The sequence below is a fragment of the Hordeum vulgare genome, chromosome 3H (genome assembly GCF_904849725.1).
Source record: "Hordeum vulgare subsp. vulgare chromosome 3H, MorexV3_pseudomolecules_assembly, whole genome shotgun sequence".
Lineage (NCBI taxonomy): Eukaryota > Viridiplantae > Streptophyta > Magnoliopsida > Poales > Poaceae > Hordeum > Hordeum vulgare.
The window spans coordinates 607,408,695-607,431,132 of NC_058520.1; the positions used below are offsets into that span (position 1 = coordinate 607,408,695).

The 22,438-nt window shown below is 42.9% G+C and overlaps 2 protein-coding genes across 2 annotated transcripts; one reads left to right on the top strand and one right to left on the bottom strand.

Moving 5' to 3' along the window:
- The first annotated feature begins 15,540 nt into the window (after positions 1 to 15,540).
- LOC123441065 lies at positions 15,541 to 16,593 on the top strand. The gene is made up of 2 exons (XM_045117587.1): positions 15,541 to 16,094; positions 16,192 to 16,593. Exons 1-2 carry the CDS (start codon positions 15,615 to 15,617, stop codon positions 16,378 to 16,380), a joined length of 669 nt encoding a protein of 222 aa, XP_044973522.1. The 5' UTR covers positions 15,541 to 15,614; the 3' UTR covers positions 16,381 to 16,593.
- Positions 16,594 to 19,976: 3,383 nt separating this feature from the next.
- LOC123441066 (abscisic stress-ripening protein 3-like) lies at positions 19,977 to 20,549 on the bottom strand. The gene is made up of 2 exons (XM_045117588.1): positions 20,423 to 20,549; positions 19,977 to 20,298 (listed from the first exon to the last, which is right to left on the bottom strand). The coding sequence occupies exons 1-2, from the start codon at positions 20,501 to 20,503 to the stop codon at positions 20,074 to 20,076; spliced, it is 306 nt and encodes a 101-aa protein (XP_044973523.1). The 5' UTR covers positions 20,504 to 20,549; the 3' UTR covers positions 19,977 to 20,073.
- Between the last annotated feature and the right edge of the window lie 1,889 nt (positions 20,550 to 22,438).

Here is a 22,438-nt window from a genome sequence, read left to right on the forward strand (position 1 = left end):
GTTCCAGCTTTTCAGGCTGAAGCTTTTTGACATAAGCATCACATCCCCAAACTTTAAGAATCGACAACTTTGGCCTTTTGCCATACCACAATTCGTATGGTGTCGTCTCAACGGATTTTGATGGTGCCCTATTTAAAGTGAATGCAGCTGTTTCTAATGCATAGCCCCAAAACGATAACGGCAAATCAGTAAGAGACATCATAGATCGCACCATCTCTAATAGAGTACGATTACGACGTTCGGACACACCATTACGCTGTGGTGTTCCACGCGGTGTTAACTGTGAAACAATTCCACATTGTCTTAAGTGAGTACCAAACTCGAAACTCAGATATTCACCCCCACGATCAGACCGCAGGAACTTGATCTTCTTGTTACGATGATTTTCCACTTCACTCTGAAATTGCTTGAACTTTTCAAATGTTTCAGACTTGTGCTTCATCAAGTAGACATAACCATATCTACTCAAATCGTCAGTGAAGGTGAGAAAATAACGATATCCGTCGCGTGCCTCCACGCTCATCGGACCACACACATCGGTATGTATGATTTCCAACAAGTCACTTGCACGCTCCATTGTTCCGGAGAACGGAGTCTTAGTCATCTTGCCCATGAGGCATGGTTCGCACGTGTCAAGTGAATCAAAGTCAAGTGACTCCAAAAGTCCATCAGCATGGAGTTTCTTCATGCGCTTTACACCAATATGACCTAAGCGGCAGTGCCACAAAAATATGGCGCTATCATTGTTAACTCTAACTCTTTTGGTCTCAATGTTATGCGTATCGCTATCAAGATTCAATATGAACAATCCTCTCACATTTGGTGCATGACCATAAAAGATGTTACTCATAGAAATAGAACAACCATTATTCTCTGACTTAAAAGAGTAACCGTCTCGCAATAAACAAGATCTAGATATAATGTTCATGCTCAAGGCAAGCACTAAATAACAATGATTTAAGTTCATCACTAATCCTGATGGTAACTGAAGTGAAACTGTGCCGACGGCGATTGCATCAACCTTGGAACCATTTCCTACGCGCATCGTCACTTCATCTTTCGCCAGCCTTCGTCTATTCCGCAGTTCCTGTTTCGAGTTGCAAATATGAGCAACAGAACCGGTATCGAATACCCAGGCACTACTACGAGAGCCGGTTAAGTACACATCAATAACATGTATATCAAATATACCTGATTTTTCTTTGGCCGCCTTCTTATCAGCCAGATACTTGGGGCAATTGCGCTTCCAATGACCCATACCCTTGCAATAGTAACACTCCGTTTCAGGCTTAGGTCCAGCTTTGGGTTTCTTCGTCGGATTGGCAACAGGCTTGCCGCTCTTCTTCGAATTACCCTTCTTGCCTTTGTCGTTTCTCTTGAAACTAGTGGTCTTATTCACCATCAACACTTGATGCTCTTTACGGAGTTCATACTCTGCGACTTTCAGCATCGCAAACAACTCGCGGGGGGACTTGTTCATCCCTTGCATGTTGTAGTTCAACACAAAGCCTTTATAGCTTGGCGGCAGTGATTGAAGGATTCTGTCAGTGATAGCCTCTTGCGGGAGTTCAATCCCCAGCTCAGCTAGACGGTTTGAGTACCCAGACATTTTGAGCACATGTTCACTGACACACGAGTTTTCCTCCATCTTGCAAGCATAGAATTTATCGGAGGTCTCATACCTCTCGATCCGGGCATTCTTCTGAAAGATAAACTTCAACTCCTGGAACATCTCAAATGCTCCATGACGCTCAAAGCGACGTTGAAGTCCCGGTTCTAAGGCATACAAGACTGCACATTGAACTATTGAGTAGTCCTCCTTACGTGCTAACCAAGCGTTCTTAACATCCTGATCAGCCGTAGCGGGTGGTTCATCTCCTAGCGCAGCATTAAGGACATAATCCTTCTTCCCAGCTTGTAAGATTAGCTTAAGATTACGAGCCCAGTCTACAAAGTTGCTTCCATCATCTTTCAACTTAGCTTTCTCTAGGAACGTATTAAAATTCAGGATGACTGTAGCGTGAGCCATGATCTACAACACAAATATATTCAAAGTGGACTTAGACTATGTTCAAGATAATTAGAGTTTAACTTAATCAAATTATTCGCTAAACTCCCACTCAAAAAGTACATCTCTCTAGTCATTTGAGTGGTTCATGATCCACTTACACTAGCTCAAGATCGATCATCACGTGAGTTGAGTATAGTTTCAGTGGTAAGCATCCCTATGCTAATCATATCATCTATATGATTCATGATCGACCTTTCGGTCTCATGTGTTCCGAGGCCATGTCTGCACATGCTAGGCTCATCAAGTTTAACCTGAGTGTTCCGCGTGCGCAACTGTTTTGCACCCGTTGTATGTGAACGTTGAGTCTATCACACCCGATCATCACGTGGTGTCTCAAAACGATGAACTGTAGCAACGGTGCACAGTCGGGGAGAACACAATTTCGTCTTGAAATTTTAGTGAGAGATCACCTCATAATGCTACCGTCGTTCTAAGCAGAATAAGGTGCATAAAAGGATTAACATCACATGCTATTCATAAGTGACATGATATGGCCATCATCACGTGCTTCTTGACCTCCATCACCAAAGCACCGACACGATCTTCTTGTCACCGGCGCCACACCATGATCTCCATCAACGTGTTGCCATCGGGGTTGTCGTGCTACTCATGCTAGTACTACTAAAGCTACATCCTAGCAAAATAGTAAACGCATCTGCAAGCACAAACATTAGTATAAAGACAACCCTATGGCTCCTGCCGGTTGCCGTACCAGCGACGTGCAAGTCGATATTTTCTATTACAACATGATCATCTCATACATCCAATATATCACATCACATCGTTGCCCATATCACATCACAAGCATACCCTGCAAAAACAAGTTAGACGTCCTCTAATTTTGTTGTCGCATGTTTTACGTGGTGACGATGGGTATCTAGTAGGATCGCATCTTACTTACGCAAACACCATAACGGAGATATATGAGTTGCTATTTAACCTCATCCAAGGACCTCCTCGGTCAAATCCGATTCAACTAAAGTTGGAGAAACCGACACTTGCCAGTCATCTTTGAGCAACGGGGTTACTCGTAACGATGAAACCAGTCTCTCGTAAGCGTGCGAATAATGTCGGTCCAAGCCGCTTCAATCCAACAATACCGCGGAATCAAGAAAAGACTAAGGAGGGCAGAAAAACGCACATCACCGCCCACAAATACTTTTGTGTTCTACTCGAGAAGACATCTACGCATGAACCTAGCTCATGATGTCACTGTTGGGGAACGTCGCATGGGAAACAAAAAATTTCCTACGCGCACGAAGACCTATCATGGTGATGTCCATCTACGAGAGGGGATGAGTGATCTACGTACCCTTGTAGATCGTACAGCAGAAGCGTTAGTGAACGCGGTTGATGTAGTGGAACGTCCTCACATCCCTCGATCCGCCCCGCGAACAATCCCGCGATCAGTCCCACGATCTAGTACCGAACGGACGGCACCTCCGCGTTCAGCACACGTACAGCTCGACGATGATCTCGGCCTTCTTGATCCAGCAAGAGAGACGGAGAGGTAGAAGAGTTCTCCGGCAGCGTGACGGCGCTCCGGAGGTTGGTGATGACCTTGTCTCAGCAGGGCTCCGCCCGAGCTCCGCAGAAACGCGATCTAGAGGAAAAACCGTGGAGGTATGTGGTCGGGCTCCGTGGAAAAGTCGTCTCAAATCAGCCCTAAAACCTCCGTATATATAGGTGGGAGGGAGGGGCCTTGCCTTGGGGCTCAAGGAGCCCCAAGGGGGTCGGCCGAGTCCAAGGGGGAAGGTTCACCCCCCCCCCAAACCGAGTTGGACTTGGTTTGGTGGGTGGGAGTCCTTCCTTCCCTTCCCACCTCTCTTTTTTTTCTTTCTCTTTGATTTTTCTTTGTATGGCGCATAGGGCCCTTTTGGGCTGTCCCACCAGCCCACTAAGGGCTGATGCGCCACCCTCATGGCCTATGGGCTTCCCCGGGGTGGGTTACCCCCCCCCCTCCGGTGAACTCCCGGAACCCATTCGTCATTCCCGGTACATTCCCGGTAACTCCGAAAACCTTCCGGTAATCAAATGAGGTCATCCTATATATCAATCTTCGTTTCCGGACCATTCCGGAAACCCTCGTGACGTCCGTGATCTCATCCGGGACTCCGAACAACATTCGGTAACCAACCATATAACTCAAATACGCATAAAACAACGTCGAACCTTAAGTGTGCAGACCCTGCGGGTTCGAGAACTATGTAGACATGACCCGAGAGACTCCTCGGTCAATATCCAATAGCGGGACCTGGATGCCCATATTGGATCCTACATATTCTATGAAGATCTTATCGTTTGAACCTCAGTGCCAAGGATTCATATAATCCCGTATGTCATTCCCTTTGTCCTTCGGTATGTTACTTGCCCGAGATTCGATCGTCAGTATCCGCATACCTATTTTAATCTCGTTTACCGGCAAGTCTCTTTACTCGTTCCGTAATACAAGATCCCGCAACTTACACTAAGTTACATTGCTTGCAAAGGCTTGTGTGTGATGTTGTATTACCGAGTGGGCCCCGAGATACCTCTCCGTCACACGGAGTGACAAATCCCAGTCTTGATCCATACTAACTCAACTAACACCTTCGGAGATACCTGTAGAGCATCTTTATAGTCACCCAGTTACGTTGCGACGTTTGATACACACAAAGCATTCCTCCGGTGTCAGTGAGTTATATGATCTCATGGTCATAGGAATAAATACTTGACACGCAGAAAACAGTAGCAACAAAATGACACGATCAACATGCTACGTCTATTAGTTTGGGTCTAGTCCATCACGTGATTCTCCTAATGACGTGATCCAGTTATCAAGCAACAACACTTTGTTCATAATCAGAAGACACTGACTATCTTTGATCAACTGGCTAGCCAACTAGAGGCTTGCTAGGGACGGTGTTTTGTCTATGTATCCACACATGTAAATGAGTCTTCATTCAATACAATTATAGCATGGATAATAAACGATTATCTTGATACAGGAATTATAATAATAACTATATTTATTATTGCCTCTAGGGCATAATTCCAACAGTTTGCTCATGATTGCCTCCCATCTGGAATGCAGCTTCACCGGAGACATATTCCTGCATCTAAGGTTTGTGTTCATTGTTCTGTTGAGGAGCGTGTTGAACATGCTTTGCTTTTTTGCCCATATGCACAAGCTGTTTGGTCTGATATCAAAGATTATTTCGATGTGCATCTTTGTCGGCATGGATTTACAAATTGCAAATCATGGATTTTTGATTTCCTGGCCCGATGCGATGACCTTGCAGCTACTGTTTTAGCAGTCACATGTTGGCATATTTGGGATGCTCATAACAAACTCAGAGAAGAAAATATTCACCAGCACCCGTCTAGTCTTGCTCTGAAAATCAAAGCATATGTTGACATGATTGTGGAGCACTTGTTTATTAACAGACCTAACCATAGGCGTGAACCTTCTATAACAACATCTTGGGTTCCGCCGCCGGCAGGTAAAGTGATGATAAATGTGGACGCTGCTCTCTTTTCCAATACCAGGAGCATGGGGGCAGGTGTAGTGATGCGAGATCATTTGGGAGCTTGTATTGTTTCCTACGGTATTGGTGTGACTAACGTTTACAATCCAGAGCTGGCAGAGGCAATTGCTATCAAGAGAGGCTTGCTATTTGCTTTGGATGAAGGTATCCAGGAGGTTGTTCTCGCTTCAGATTGTTTGACAGTGATTCAGCGTATCTATTCGTTGGTCATGGATCGATCTCTTTGTGGTCCTATGATTCAAGACATCAAGCATATTAGAACTTCTTTCAGTACTTATTCTATATTTCATGTGGGCCGAGAGCAAAATGTTTCTGCACATTTGTTGGCTAGATCTTGTAATCAGCTAGGGTGTCGTGTTTGGCGTGGTGTGTATCCCGAATGCATCCAGGAATCTATTTGTATAGACATTATGCCATAATCTATAAAATGGGTGTGTTATAAAAAAAAAGGCTACGTAAACTTTCCACCTCTAACAAATCGCCCTCCTGATTTTAACCGGGGTGGGGCCCAACCACTAATCCTAATCCAATTAATGACCTACACATCAGCCTGTACGTAAAATGCTCACGTAAGTTTACGTGGATGTAGCATTGCTCGGGGTTGTACATCGCTGACCAAAGCCAATCGTGTTTGTTGATAAGACCGTCTCACATGATTGGGCTGGCCAAAATGTTTGCGGTTACAGAGACAATTTCCCACGATTGGATTGGAGCAAACGTTTGTAAAAGTGGAAATAACACCGATGTCTGTCTTATAAGATTATGTTTGTGAAAGTTTCACGAGTAACCCTGACATTTTTTGGCTGTGTTTCGTGTACGATGAATGGACTAACATCGACGTTTCTCGTGCATGTTACGTGCATGAAGGATGTGTTAGGTTGATCTCTTTACCCAACGGGCCCAACGGCCCATTGGACCTTGACTCACGCCCTGATCAGGGGCGTCCAGCCCAAGTAAGGCTGGTGGGCCCCTGTCACGCAGTGCTATATGTAGAGGAGGTGGGGACCATGACACGGGTTACGAGGTTCGCCGCCGCCACTGGTTCCCCATAATCCTAACCCTAATCCGATCCAGAGGGTTGCACTGAAGCGACGGGAAGTCCACCACCGCCGCCACAGGATCTCCCTCCTTCCCCACCGTCGTCACCACCTCACGATGGACAACCGGAGGGAGCTCATCGAGTTCATCACAAGGTAACATCTCCACATCACACCGAACACATCTGGCCTAAGATCCACGGGGTCTATCATTGGTATCATGAGCAAGGTTGGTATTAGATGTGTTCCGGTTGCAAGAAGATGACGAAAACAAGAAAAGATTTACCCTCCCCGATATGAACCCTAGATGGACAAAGAAACCGAAGATGGCCACGGGCCTCGTCGGCAAAGTAGCGCCGCCGCAAGGCCGCGCCTGTTCCTCTCGATCCCCACACGCATCGGCAAGCCGAGGTGTGGGGAAGAAGAACCTACCTTCTCAAAGGCAAAGTATGGATCTGAAAAGATCCAAAAGGAAAACAAAGAAAGGATCTGATTAGATCCAAAAGAAAAAGAAATAACAAAAAGATTGGATTCGATTCGGAAAAGGCAACAAAAGGGGGAGAGGAAAATGCAATGAATCGGCATAGGCCAAAGGAAAAGAAAGGCATCGCAAACACGCCGTTCGACGGCGGTGCGCTTCCGCTCAGGGAAACGCACGACCGGCGAAGGGGTGGCCGCGGCGCCATAGACCTAAGGCCGCACGACAAAGGAACATAGCCAAGGCAGCACCCTCTCGGCAGGGAAGGCATCCCAACACACCGCTTGACGGCGGCGCACTCTCCCTCGGAAGAGGGCGCGCACCGGCAAGAGGAGTGAAGGGGGCCACCGCTGCAAACGAAAGAACAGCAAAGTCGGCGGCAGATCTGAGCCTCCTCGGCGGGGCATGGTGGCCGCCGCGCGAGGGAATGGCTCGGTCACCACGGCCGGCTTCCTGCATGATATGTGACAGGGGCGGCAGGGCCATCCCGCATCCTCCAACGGGGCAGAAACGGCCGCCGCACGAGGGAGGAGACCCGGCCACCATGGGTCGCTCGGGAACGAGCTGCAGAGGGGCGAGACGTACTGCCAGCAGGCTCGGCGACCACGGAAACGGAGCCCCCTACTCGCGGGCTACAAGCGCCGGAGAGGAGGCTCGGCCGCCGTGGCCACCGAGGCCTTGGCCTTGTGTGCCACCCCGCGCGGGACGGGAGAGGAAAGGGGGCGACGCGCTCACGGCTCGGGCGAGAGGCCTCTCGGCGGGGCATCACAGCCACCGCGCCAGGGAGGGGCTTCGGCCACCGCTCGGCTCGAGGGGAGGAGAAAGAAAGGCTCGATGGGGAAAATGACGCTAGGGTTTCTAGCAGCGCCGGCTCCACCCCTTTTCGATCTGGCGACAAGCACGGCTGGCCATCAGATTCACTGAACGGCCATGATTTTCCCTGCGCAGCGCCAGCAGGCCATGGGGAGAGAGGCGTGGCCTTAGAGGCCGGCCCACCGCGCCAGGCCAATGCGGCTGGCAGGCCGAGGCCCACTCGGGCCGCAGGCAGTCGCCTCAGGCCGAGGCGAGACAAGCCAGCGCCGGCCCATGCCGGACCTTTTCATTTTCTGCCTAGAGTTTTAGGCAGATTCAAAAGTTTCTTCTAGGAATTCTTTTCCTACGAAAACACGATTATAAAAAGAAAAGAAAATGTCCAAAGTTTATGTAAAAGTAATGTTAATTTTTCTAAAAATAAAAATAAAAGGTTCTGAAAATAAAAGAAAGATTTTCAGAAAATGAAAAGTTCATGAATTTTATAAAAGGGATTATAAAGTTCATGAATTTTTTAATTATGACAGAATATTTTTCTGTAATAGTAACATGATTTTTCTACAAAGAAAAATAAAGGGTTCTGAAAATAAAAGAAATATTTTCAAAAAAAGAAAAATTCATGGATTTTAGAAAAGGGATTATAAAGTTTATGAATTTTTAATTTTAACAGAACAATTTTCTGTAAAGGTGCATGAACTTTTATATTCACGTTTTTCCGCTGCAAAGTAAATGTTTAATCCTCCAATTAAATTGGAACCAACGGGAAAATTTAATTGGAAGAACTGTTATTAGCAATGTTTTTTCCCTTGTGGGTGAAATAGGATTCAAAAAGTTTCCCGCTATGACAATAGAATGATGTTTGTTTTAAAGTTAAATATGGTATTGTTATTTTCTGACCAACGTTGATAATAACAATACTATATTTGTATGAGTCATCTTATGTTTAAAGCTTAAATCTCTGATAAATTTTGTATCAAAGTGATCAATTTTCGGAGCACAGATAAAGAAACGCATATGGTTAATGATGATGATTGTTATTTCTTAGCAAAGTTGTTCAATAAGAATACTATCATCACATTGTTTATAAGTTATATGCATTATTTCCATTTCTGCTCAACGGTGATATGGAATTAATATAGTAGGATGATGTTTTATTCTAATTCTGCCCAACGGTGATTTAGAATATTCCAGAAAGTTTTAAAAGGTTTAATGTGCATGATTTTAATCAGACCAACGTAGGGTTATTTTTATGCTCATGACCGTTGCCTATTGGCTAAGTTTTCTCAAACTAAAAGTTATTCAAGCTTTCACTCATGAAAGTGAATGTTGGGTACTAGTGACCCGAAAGATTGAAAAGAAAGGTCAGAACTTGAGGGAGTAAATTCTCTCTAAAGAATGGCTTCAAAAGAAAAGGACTCTTGGATATTAATTCAAGTAAAGAAAGGAGATAGATCATTGAGAGTCTTGGTTGACGAATGTCTTTCATGTACTCTCTATGATGGAGTCTCCTTTTTTTTCAGTCAACATGATTGAAATGAAAAAGCAACATGCATGTCTAATTTGACCAACGTCGGATCAAACATGTGTGTCAAAGATAATTCAGACTTATTTCTGAATTTGATGCGGTCAAAAGAGCCAATTATAGCATTTATGATGTCCCTTAAAGGGAATTACCCGCATGGCGGGAAAAGTCTGGGAAGAATGCCTGCGTAACCGGGTAAAGTTGACGTTGTATTATGTCAACAATCCGTGTATGGCGGGAGAAATTTTGGCAAAAGCCTTATCCTGTATGACAGGAGAAAGTTATGATGACTCATGTGCGGTTAATGCGTCCCACTATGGGAGAAAAAGTATGGAGTAGCTATTAAACTTTCCTATCATCGATCGTACACCTTATGTGTAACGGTCATTATGCAATCACTAAATCTAGAAAGGATAACAGTAACAGACGAACCTAAAGACAAGAATGATATGCAAGTGTGACTTGCAAAAGAGACAATGATAAAGAACTCTGTTGAGTTTCTGAAATGAAATGAGGAAAAAGTACTCCCATACTAGTTAACTTATAACTTCATTTTACATGAAGTGATAAGATGAATGAGCTAGATAATCGAAGTTTCCTCATTTCACAAGAGCTATGAATGGGTTTCGAAATTGTGGCAGAAAAGTTCTTGCCACATTTCGAGGGGGAGATAGAGACATGAAATACATTGTAGTGTATTTCATGACTCCTCTGTACTTTAGATGATGTGATGCACATTATGCATCTAAAGTGATCCATTAATGAAGAATGTGATTGTCAAGGGGAGTACGACAGTCATCTGAATATCGTCATTATGATACCCCTAAAGAAAAGAAACAGTTGTATTTTCGGATCTTTTATAGTTCCGAAAGCAGACTAAGGAATACAACGGTGGTGCTTAAAGTGCCCTAAAGAAGAAAGTTTAAAGATACGCCATTTCCTCAGTGAAGATGGAGTAATCTGGGGGAGCATGTTGTATGACCTATACAACACCTGTTGTTAGCTCTACAAGGGATCTTGTGATACAGGTCCCTGTAAAACCTATTGCCTTTTGGAAATGGGTGACTATAGAATGAATTTGCCTCTTGGCAATGACAGAGCAACGACAACCCCATATGAAATAAGTGCCAGTACCTGAGATTTTGATGGTCTCTAGGCATGTGAAAATCAGATACTTGTGACTACTATAAAGTCTATGTTAGTGGAATTCCATCATTTGAATTTCACTAACATAGACTTTGTGAAGGGTCTACAAGGTAAATGTGACCCCGAAGGAAATATGTAAATGTGTGAAAAATGACATAAATCGAAAGATTTTGGGCAAAGAAAATGAGAGGACAATTGCATTCTTGCAAAGTTATAGAATGGGAAATTCGTTTCCCAATTCCTATGCATGTGGATGATGTCCTACTTGCTGGTCGTGATGTCAATCTACTGCAGGAGAAGAAAAGAAGTTCTTGTCCTCGAAGTTCAAAAGAATAAAAGGGGGTATTAGGAATGTCGCATGGACATGCTAAGAAAGATCTCTAAAGTATGCATACGAGAAAACCTACGCCTGTTCTTATAGTCAAGGGTAATGGAAGTGGAAACTATGGTGTTCCAAAAGTTAATAAGAAAAGATTGTAAACGAATATGGTACCATATGCTTCAGTTGTTGGAAGCTCAAGAAATTACCCTGACACAGTTCACGTATATATCCGGGTTGTTTTGGCAATTTCCAGTCCATAGATAAATCAATGGAATTGACTCAAAGATATCGGCCTCATGCTGAAAGAAATAAGTGCTCTCAAAACATTGTGAGTACAAAGGAGGACTTGTGAAATGTATAGCGAAATCCACAATTGTCACTAACTTTCATACTCGGAGTTTTGTGTGGAAAATCTCCAAATGAGTGAAACCATTGTCATCGATGTGATGCAATGATACGTTATAGCTTGATATGAGGCTCAGGGATAGGCGAAATGGTTAATAGCTACCTATACCCGGAGTTGATAATGGTTGACAACAACGATAACCATTTTAAGTTCTTTCGCTCCTATCACAACGAGTCAAGTGTTGATGCCAAACACACTGACAAAGGGTTACGTGTTGTGAAGGAGAAAGTCCGGAATTATGGAAAAATGCTTGAAGCATAAAAGCAACAAACAAGTGTTTGCAGATCTGCTTATCAAAGGCTTACCGTCCAGTGTGTTCGGAGAACACACAGTCGACATGGGTTTTATGGTATAGTCTAATATTTCTGGACAACAAAGGGCCCAAGGTTAAAGAATCTGTCTCAAAATAGAGAGGTACATTGTGGCTGTCTGATTCCATCGGCAATTGAGTCGTGACGACGAAACATGCCCTATGTATTGATCTGTTACGAAACGGGTAAAGTTAAAAGTATATGATGAGATCAAGGGGGAGAATGTTAGGTTGATCTCTTTACCCAATGGGCCCAACGGCCCATTGGACCTTGACTCACGCCTTGATCGAGGGCGTCCAGCTCAAGTAAGGCTGGTGGGCCCCTGTCGCGCAGTGCTATATGTAGAGGAGGTGGGGACCATGGCACGGGTTACGAGGTTCGCCGCCGCCACTGGTTCCCCACACTCCTAACCCTAATCCGATCCAGAGGGTTGCACTGAAGCGACGGGAAGTCCACCACCGCCGCCACAGGATCTCCCTCCTTCCCCACCGTCGTCACCACCTCACGATGGACAACCGGAGGGAGCTCATCAAGTTCATCACAAGGTAACATCTCCACATCACATCAAACACATCTAGCCTAAGATCCACGGGATCTATCAGGATGTACTAAAAAAAACAGACGGATGTCCTACAAGATACGTGTACGTTATCTTTTCTATCGCTTACTATGCTTCTCTAAAATGGTACGTATTATTGTCATTCAATACACAGGATTGATTTTTCATAATGGGGTCTAATTATAATGACTATTTTTCATAATGGAGTTCAATTATAATGACTATTTTTCATCATGGAGTATACGCTAATCATGAAATATAATACATGTGATTCACTGTAGACAACACAACTGATAGCAGACAACACAACACGCGCAACACATACATTATATGTACTAGTCATCAACCCGTGAACCCCACGGGCCGTCGATATTAGAAAAATGTACTAATATTTATAAATTTTTAAGTAGGTACAAATGTCTAATTTCTTTAAACGCATGGATTCGTTATTCTAACATTGGCACTGAAAGCATATTATTTTGTTGTTATCAAAGGAAAAGGAAAGACTATGCAAAGTTTGTTAGTAATCATTTCATGTCAATGGCCTTCTAGTCGTTTTAATTTTTAAGATAAAATGTATACTCATTGTGCTAGAGATCTATTGAGATACTTTTTCAATAATAGTAACTCTGCTAGTTAACATATTTTTATGCAAAATGTTGCTACATTTTTTGTACACATGCACGTTTAGAGAATAGCTAACCTTTCTAGACTTATTACTTTACTAAGCTTAGGAGAAATATAGATAGTCAGAAAACATGGCTAAAAACTCAAGGCCACAGTTTTTTTTTTTTGGCCACAGTTGTGAAAACATTCAGCAGAAAGTTTAGTATATCTCAGATAAACTCTAGTACAATCCAGTTGCGCCAACTTATCACATTTAAGATTAAAATAAAACATAAATGTAAGATAATATTGTCTATATGCATGCATGTGCAGGTGTGTGAGTAGTGTAATCTGGATTATTTTTTTGCAAGAAAGTGTAATCTCGATAGATGGCTTGCATATGCGGTGACACTTTTTATTTCTTCACTTAACACTGGAGTTTCTAGCTCTTATCTATCAATGTTCAGTAGATACTTCATGTAATAGCATAAATCAGTACATTCATGAATGATGGGTAATAGCATATATATGAATATATCATGCATTGAGATGATTTCTCTCTGGAAACAGGATTCCGCCCCGCTTTATATGTTGAACAACCACCAAACCAACTACACACCCGTATGATACAAGGTGATGACGCAGCCCTCATACGATGCCGATTTCAAGATAACCAGATCACGCAGAATGCATGCGACTAGCTACCGAAAGAGAACATTGGAAAACTGAGGACAACACCACACTACCCGAAATGCTTTGAGCGTTCCCTTTGGATTTGTTTTTTTACTTGTTAATACGCGTTTTCGCTTTTTTTGAGTGGTTTTTTCTGAATTTTTTTGGTGTTCGGATTTTTTACCGGTCTTTCGTAGCTTTTGGACGAAAAAAAAACAATTTTCTTTGTAAAAAATTAATTTTTTTACGCGAAAAAACATTTTTTTTTTCTTTTTGCGAAGAGGCACGGTTTTGCTTCCGCGAGAGGCACGGTTTTGCCTTCGCGAGAGGCACAGCCGTGTCTCTCGGAAAGGGAAAAAACATGTTTTTCCTTCTTTTTTTACGAGAGACACGGTTTTGCTTCCACGTAAGGCATGATTTTCCCTTCGCGAGAGGCACGTCTGTGCCTCTCGGAAAGGGAAAAAACCTTTTTTTCACGAGAGAGGCATGGTTTTGCTTCCGCGAAAGGCACGATTTTGCCTTCATGAGAGGCACGCCTGAAAGAAAAATGCGTTTTTTGCTTTTCTTTTCGCTAGAGGCACGGTTTTGTTTTCGCGAAAGGCACAGCCTTGCCTCTCGGAAAAGGAAAAAACACGTTTTGTTATGTTTTTTATGAGAGGCACGGTTTTGCTTCCGCGAAAGGCACGGTTTTGCCTTCGCGAGAGGCACGCTCGTGCCTCTCGAAAAGGAAAAAAAACTTATTTTTTTTCGCGAGAGAGGCACGGTTTTGCTTCCGTGAAAGGCATGGTTTTGCCTTCGCGAGAAGCACGCCTGTGCCTCTCGGAAAGGGGAAAAAACTTGGTTTTTTTCGCGAGAGAGGCACGGTTTTGCTTCCGCGAAAGGCACGGTTTTGCCTTCGCGAGAGGCACGCCCGAAAGGAAATAAATGCGTTTTTGCTCTCTTTTACTTCCGCGAGAGGCACGATTTTGCTTCCGCGAAAGGCTCGGTTTTGCCTTCACGAGAGGCACGACCCGTGCCTCTAGGAAAGGAAAAAACCCGTTTTCTATTTTTTTTTCTATCGCGTGAGGCACAGTTTTTTCGTCTGGTTTTTTTCGTGAAAAAAAGTTCGTCAAAACCTATCAACATGGGATATAGTTTTGAAGATCTCGACGCGACAAAACCAACGATGAAAACGGTTCGAAATTTGAACGCACGGTTTAGGAGATAAAACGTTTTGAAAATACGAATCTACGAAAAGAAGGAAAACTACCAGGTTCCGACAAATGGCACGCATGCAACGCGCTGCTTTGTCGCAACCTGTGAAGGTGAAAGTAATCGTTGGAAGGTGTACAGGCTAACTAGTGATTTTCGAAGACACCACCACCACTAACCATCGCATACGTGAGAAGAGAGACATCATCGCCCGTGGACACCACCCGGACCGAGCCCACGATTACCTACCAGGAGCTAGAGCTCCGACCCGCCTCGGGCCCCAAACCAGTCCGCCCGAGACCAAGCCACCACGAGCAAGTACGCCGGAGCCACCACCATGTCGGTGCCTCCACCTTGCCGGAACGGAGCAAAAGTGGCCCGCCCATGGCCCTAGACTGATACGGGGTAAAGACGTCGACTAAAGACTCATCAGCTCAACTGTTAATAAGAACCATGTGACGAGAAAGAGAGTCACAACAGCGCATTTTCATTTGGTACTAGAGATGGAGATATGTATGCTTTGTAGAAAGGAGCCGAAAGAACAATAACTTTATTGGGTGCTGCAAAAAAAAAAATGTTCCCAGTTGTCGACGCTATCGCATATCCTTTCCGAGAAGAGAGAAAACAACTTGATCAGATCAATCTCGGCAAGTTTTGCATATCAAGGCTATATATATGTATATAACATATGTCGGCAGCGACAAAATGATGCTGAAAATGTTTCACAACTACAGTCCCAAATAATGAATCCAATAATAGAGGCGATCATGGAATAATCTGCTTTGCTCTCCAATTAATCTCCACCGTCCGCCATCTCCTTTCACTGCCAGTCTCCATGCTATAAATATACCCTTCCCTCGGCACATTTGTGACAGCCAAGCAAGCAAGCATCAACACGTACCACTAAAAATCCATCACACTAGCTAGCTTAGCTCACCGTCTGCTCCTAGAAAAGAATGGCGGCCTACTACAACGGCGGCAGGCCCATGTCCTACTCCAACACCGAGGAGTCCTTCGACGGCGGCAGGACCGTGTACTCCACCACCACCAAGGAGTGCTACGACGCTGGCAAGCTCGGCCAAGGAATTGGTTACGGCCACGGTCAGAGCCATGGCAATGGCGGGACCAACATGTACTCCAACACCAGTGATGTCGAGCGCTTCGACTCCAGCATGCACGGCCATGGCGGTGGCAGGACCATGTACACCACCACCACCACCGACGAGTGCTTCGACTCCGCCAGGCCCGGGCATGGGTACGGCGTCCACGGCTACGGGCAGAACGACGGTAGGACCATGGCGTACACCACCACCACCACCGAGTCCTTCGGCGGAGGCGAGCAGGGGCAGGGGTACTACAAGAAGGAGGTGACGCAGCACAAGAACAGGGAGCGCATCGGCGAGGCCGGCGCGCTCGCCGCCGGTGGATTTGCTCTGGTAAATACTCCATAATTACTCTAGCTCAACATTACAGACTACTGCCCAAATTAACCCATCTAATCATCAAGATGAATGATCATTTTGTGCGGTACAGTATGAGGGGTATGAGGCGAAGAAGGACCCAGCCTACGCAGGGAAGCACCAGATCGAGGCCGGCCTGGCGGGCGCGGCGGCGGTCGGCGCCGCCGGCTACACGTACCACCAGCACCGCGAGCAGAAGCAGCCCGGCTACGGCGGGAAGCAGGAGTACCGGATGCCCGTCCACAACAGCTACTGCAACTAAGTAATCATGCATGCAACCAACGTCGATCGATCCTATATATAGATTCCAATAAGATCGATAGAGCATTATGCTGGCTTCTCTACCATAAACTAGCTGCATGCGTGCGTGCTGCCCCTCATGTGTGCGTCTGGTATAAGTACGGTCGCCAATATGTACGCGTGTATGGATAATGTCATGTCCAAAATAACAAATTAATACCAATATTAATATATATGTCGTGTATTGATTATGGGGAATGGTATACGAATATCCATTTCCACACCCAAGCTCATCTGTTATCAACGTAAAATAAAAAACATTACTAGAAAATTCCAAAAAATGCTTATCTTTTGGACGCTGATAACACCCACACGTGTAGTGGGAGCAACATCCGCCAACACGTCTATAACACACAAATTGTCACGTTAACGCAATCATGCATGTGGGAATCTTTTTGGATTTCCTGTTTTTGAAAACATTTTATCTTTTAAATGAAAAATCCGATTGAAGATCCATTTTCACCATTAAATCCATTGCGACGAGATCTTCAAAACTAGATCTCATGTCAATATGTTTTGACGACTTTTTTTTGGATTAAAAGTTGTCATGCCTGTTGCACGTGAATTGTCATGGTGTTAACACTGAAGTTGCCATGATATGTTTCAACAATTTTTTCTTCTACCTCTAAAAATAAATTTTGACATATTATAAAGCGGAGAATTAAAATACTAGACTTGCCATAAATCATAAACTAAAATTGCCGTGGTGAAAAAATTGACAAATTCAATTAATAAAAATTGCCGTAAAATTAGTTGAAAATATAATGATAGCTTTAAATTAAGAATAAAAAATAGATAGAAATGTCATGGCAACTTTAGTGTAAACACTATGACAACTACTGTGTAAATATCATGGCAACTTTTGGCGATTTTTTTTCTTCGAAACATATCAACATAGGATCTAGTTTTGAAAATCTCATTGAGACGGATTTAATGGTGAAAATGGATTTTAATTGGATTTTTAATTAGGAGATAAAACATTTTAAGTAGAAATCCAAAAAGATTTTCGTTGTAGTCATCTGTTTTGACGTGGTAAAATGGATGATAATGAAGGCGTTTAGGCCATGTTGCTTCGTGCCACACGTGTGGGCTTTAGCATTTTTCTATCTTTTTTTGCAATGAAGATGTTTAGGTGTGTGAGGTCCGTGCCAATTTTCAACCCATTCAGACATCTGAGTAGGTCTCAGGAAAAAAAATTGAGGATCGCTGAAAATTAGCATAGAAATCATGCTCTCAAACTTCTTCTATCTCAAAAGAAATCAGACTATTTTGATTTCTTCTAGTACTCCCTCCACTCTTTTTTCATCTACATATAACTTTTGTCTAAGATCATAGTATCATTAATTTACTACATTTTTTAGAAAAATATCAACATTCATAGTACCAAATAAATATCATTAGATTAATTATGGAATGTAATTTCATATTATATATATTTGGTATTGTAAATGTTCATATTTTGTAAATAAATTTGATCAAACATTGCAAAGTGTGATTTGACATAAATATTACATGTATAATAAAAAGGACCGGAGGGAGTATTTTTATATTATTTTAGTGTTCATAGACATGAACAGATGAGCTTGCAAGGTATGTACTTATGACAGAATGGTATATTCATTCTCTCCCGTAACTATTCTGACGTCTACTAGTGTATACTAGACGTGTACCCATGCATCCGCACGGACTAGCTGCAAAATGTTAGCTTAGAATCCCTTACCATACGACACAAAAAATGTGTTGTCTACAACCACATTGACCTGATATACCATCGGAACCTAAATGATCTGAGATATCAGGACTATTTATTAGTGAATGTATTTATGTGAATAAATAATGGGTATGTCTGACTGGTCATAAAATAAATTTGCAAAGAAGAACTATATATCTTAAAATAGAGTGCTAAGTTTGTTTATATTTTTTTCTGTTTCCACTATATGAACAACAGGAATGTGAAATGAAAAATCCATTTAACCATGATTTTTTTTCCTTGTTTGTGGAGCAAATGGAGCTGTTGAATACATTGCTTATTTCTATTTATGTATGTGCGGATTTTACCATTCATGCACAGTAACTATTTAAGAATGTTCAAACGGTTGTTGATGTTAGTTTGTTATGAAATACTCCCTTCATCTCATAATAAGTAATGTTTTTCATATGCCTTCAATCAAACTTCTGAAACTTTGACTACGATTTTTTATATATTAGAAATGTGAAATCGTATACGCTAAAAAAGTATCCCTAGAATCTTATAACTTTTTTATATGCACACTAGAATAGAAATAAGTGGTTATTGGTACATCGCGAAGGCCATGTGAGTCCAAAACATATGGTAATAATATATTTTAAAACTATTATGTGTAACGTAATTTACTCTAATTAATAACTCATTCTAGAAAAAAATTTATAAAAACATATACTATCATGCTTGAAACTTGATAGCCTTGAAGTTATTTGAGAGGAAAAGTAGTAGCTAAAAAACCCATCTTTCTCATGTGTGTAATTCGATGTCAAAAAATTGATGATACAAGAAACAAAATTGAATTAAAAACACCCAAAATAACAAAGTGCAAAAAAGAGAACATCACAACTTATAGAGAGCTTTTGTCAAACATCAAGGCAAACACGTGTAACAAAGCAGATTGCATCAGATTCACTCGTAACACATAATAATATATGTATATGGATAGAATTAACTTCTCTTTTTGTAGATATTACTATACTAAATCTATGATACTCTTATATGACAATTTTTCTTTCATGTTTATGGGGTCTGCCGTTGCCCACCTGACGTCGTCGCAGCACCACATCTAGGAGACGCCAGCCACACCCGCATCCATCCAGCACCACGCTTTTCCACGCCTAGACCCTGGTGGCGCGCGGTGACGGTGGGGGAGGGGATTGGAGGGAGGAGGTCTGGTAGTGGCTAGGGTTACCTCCCCATCGTTCGCGGGAGTGACGCGGGAGGGTGGTGGGAGCGGGGTTCGTACTTGTAGGCAGCTTGTCACCAAACATGCATCATACTCCATGGTCACGACAAACATGGGCAGCAATTTTCAAGTAAAGTTCATACGTAGTGAAAAAATTTATCTACCACCGGTGGCAGTTACCACCAGTTGCGTTGTGTATGTTGTATGTAGTATCTATCAAATCGGAGAGGATGTACGCGTAGCATGTAGTATATAATAATGTTTAGGTACTATATATACTATTTTTGGTAGTATGTATCATACTTTGTGTATGTTTTTTTACATACAAATATATACGTATTTCACAAATATAATAAAAACTATGGATTAACTTATAATTTTTTCATGTAACTCACTTTCAAAAATCTTCTACATAGTATATGAACATAATTAAAATAATAAATTAATATTCATACTACCGCCCGGTAGTACATGAAACATGTGGGGTAACTAGCCCTGGGTGGTAGGATGTATTTTTCCTATATACTATACACACACACACACACACACACACATACACACACACACACACACACACACACACACACATATATATATATATATATATATATATATATATAAACACACATATATATAATACAAGAGAACTCAGGTACATTAAGGTAAGAACGACACAGTGTCGAACAAGATAAGGAAATGAATTAAACGGTAGTATAACTGTATAATTAGCTAGAGTGGTGCAGGTGCAGCCTATCTATACATGGCATACGACCGGCGACTAGCTCGATCAGTGGTGGTGGTGGCCGTACGTGCTTCCTGGCGTCTTTCTTCCTGTGGTGCTCGTGGAAGGCGAAGCCGGCGCTGCCCACGGCTACCGTGGCGGCAATCTCCTCCTTGATCCTGTGCCACCCGGCATTCTCCGGGTCCTTCTTCGCCTTGTGCTTCTCGTGCTGGATTATCAACACAAGTTCTAGACATTAGTTAGTAACTAAAAATAGATTTACAAATTAAGACTGGTAACGTACGTACGTGATAGCGAGGGAATTATAATGCCAGGGATATATATAGACATACCAGGGCGAGCTGCTCCATGTGCTTCTGGTGCTTCTCCTCCTTGCGATGCTGCTCGCTGCTGGCCTCGCTGTGGCGCCCCATTGATCGACGAGCCGACGATCGATGTGATCTCTGTTGCTTTGTGAGCTGTGACGTGCTTGGCTCTAGGGCCGGGCGTGTCCTTATATATAGAGCGGTATAGCATTGTGCACGGAGGCAAACGCGCCAGCATCCTTAACCAGTAGGCAAAACAACACGTACGTACGCGTTTTCCCATACTTTTCGAGCGTGCACAACTAGTTCTGTTCTGTCTTTTTAGTTGACGTACTAGTACTGGATTTTGGCTGTGCAACATTTCGCTTTCTCACATATTTACGTACGTGCCGCACATTAGCTCTCTTGTACATTTGTCTTCTGATCGAAAGTGACATGCACAACTAGCTAGCTTGTAAATTTCCTGCAAAATCTATTCAAAAAAAAAATCCTGCAAAAAGGGAAAAATAAGGTGTAGCTTGTAACATTCAAATACGTGTTCACTTAGCTTAACCGCGTTGGTTGGTAGGTGCAACAACACGGCTAAGGGAGTTCCAAAAGAGCCAGTGTTTCTCTAATACGCTTCATGGACTGACCAGGACACTGCCTGGGTATGGATGGAGACCGCCTGAATTTGATTGGGTCAAAATCAACACGGATGCTAGTGTTTCAATGATTGAGAACAAGAGTGGAATAGGAGGTTTAGCTAGATCTCCTGCCTCATTTGTTGCTGTCTGGAGTAAGCCTTACCCTGATGTCACAAATCCTCTTATTGCAGAAGCGTTGGCTTTGCAAGATGGGGTGATATTTGCAAAGCTCCGGGGGTTCTCGCGAGTGGTTATGGAAACAGATTGTTTGGAGATGGTACAACTATGGCACTCGCGACGCTTTTCGCGCTCTATTGTAGCGCCGTTACTTTTAGAAATTGATGAGCTAGCCTTATCATTTCTTTCCTTTGATATTCAACATGTAATAAGAAGTGCCAACCTACCGGCCCACTTGTGTGCGAAACATGCAAGCACACTTGGGGTTACCGACTGTTGGATGGACTCCCCGCCAGGTTTCCTCATGACCAGTGTGATGGCTGATCGTGTTGGTGCCATTGTTGTTGAATAAAGCTCATAGTTTCCCGAAAAAAAAAAAACAACACGGCTAAGGCGTCTGGATTTTCTGACCTGGTCAACATGCGTAGGTAGCTTATATACCTAAAATTGACTACTCACTGCTGTGTTATCTAAACCGGTGTTGTACAATGCTTTCATCGGCAGCAAATAGACAAAATAGCAGCATCTCTTTTACTAGCTAGGTAGAAAAAACAGCGTCTTTATCTTTGATATCATCATTATTACCACATCCTTGAAGCCTTCGTCATTTATAAATTTGTTAAACAAAGTTGCTCGCCGGAAGAGGAACTACAATGATTATTTCCTGCAATCAAGAAAGAGCTTTGCCAATAGAGTTGCTTACTACGGAAGGAAAGGGTTTGCAACCAGGCCTATGTTGGTGGTCGTCGATGATGGAGTCGTAGTCCTTGGCTCACGGAGAAGTGATGGAATGGGATCAAACACCAATCTCAACGACGCTTTCTCCTTAACAATGTGTGTATTCGTGTGAATATTGTATAGCCAACTCGATCGGGGTGCCCTGTTGATGCGGACGTTTTTGCAACTATTTTCACCCAGCTTTTCATGAATTAAGATCTTTCAAGGCTGACTTAGAAAAAACTTTTGTTAGAATTGATCTAATGATTTCTTGCCTCGCATACTTTTTGAATAATATTATAATTATTGATACCTATTAATAAAGTGAGGTTATATTCTTGGTTTCGTCCGGTCTGTCACGCGTGCTTTACGAAAAAGCCCCTCATCATGACGCAAATACAAAGCACATGTACGTGGCCCCAAAGCAAGATTGTAAAGGACGTGATACACCCAAATTAAAGGAGGACATAAACGTGTGTAGAACAACATATAGCTGTGAAGAACGAGATGAAGTATTGCACGA

Bases quoted from the DNA above. Each gene is read 5' to 3' on its own strand.
- LOC123441065 (XM_045117587.1), top strand. From the start codon at position 15,615: ATGGCGGCCTACTACAACGGCGGCAGGCCCATGTCCTACTCCAACACC. The intron at 16,095-16,191 runs GTAAATACTCCA...TGTGCGGTACAG, and splicing joins CCGCCGGTGGATTTGCTCTG to TATGAGGGGTATGAGGCGAA.
- LOC123441066 (XM_045117588.1), bottom strand. From the start codon at position 20,503: ATGGGGCGCCACAGCGAGGCCAGCAGCGAGCAGCATCGCAAGGAGGAG. The intron at 20,299-20,422 runs GTATGTCTATAT...TTGATAATCCAG, and splicing joins ACATGGAGCAGCTCGCCCTG to CACGAGAAGCACAAGGCGAA.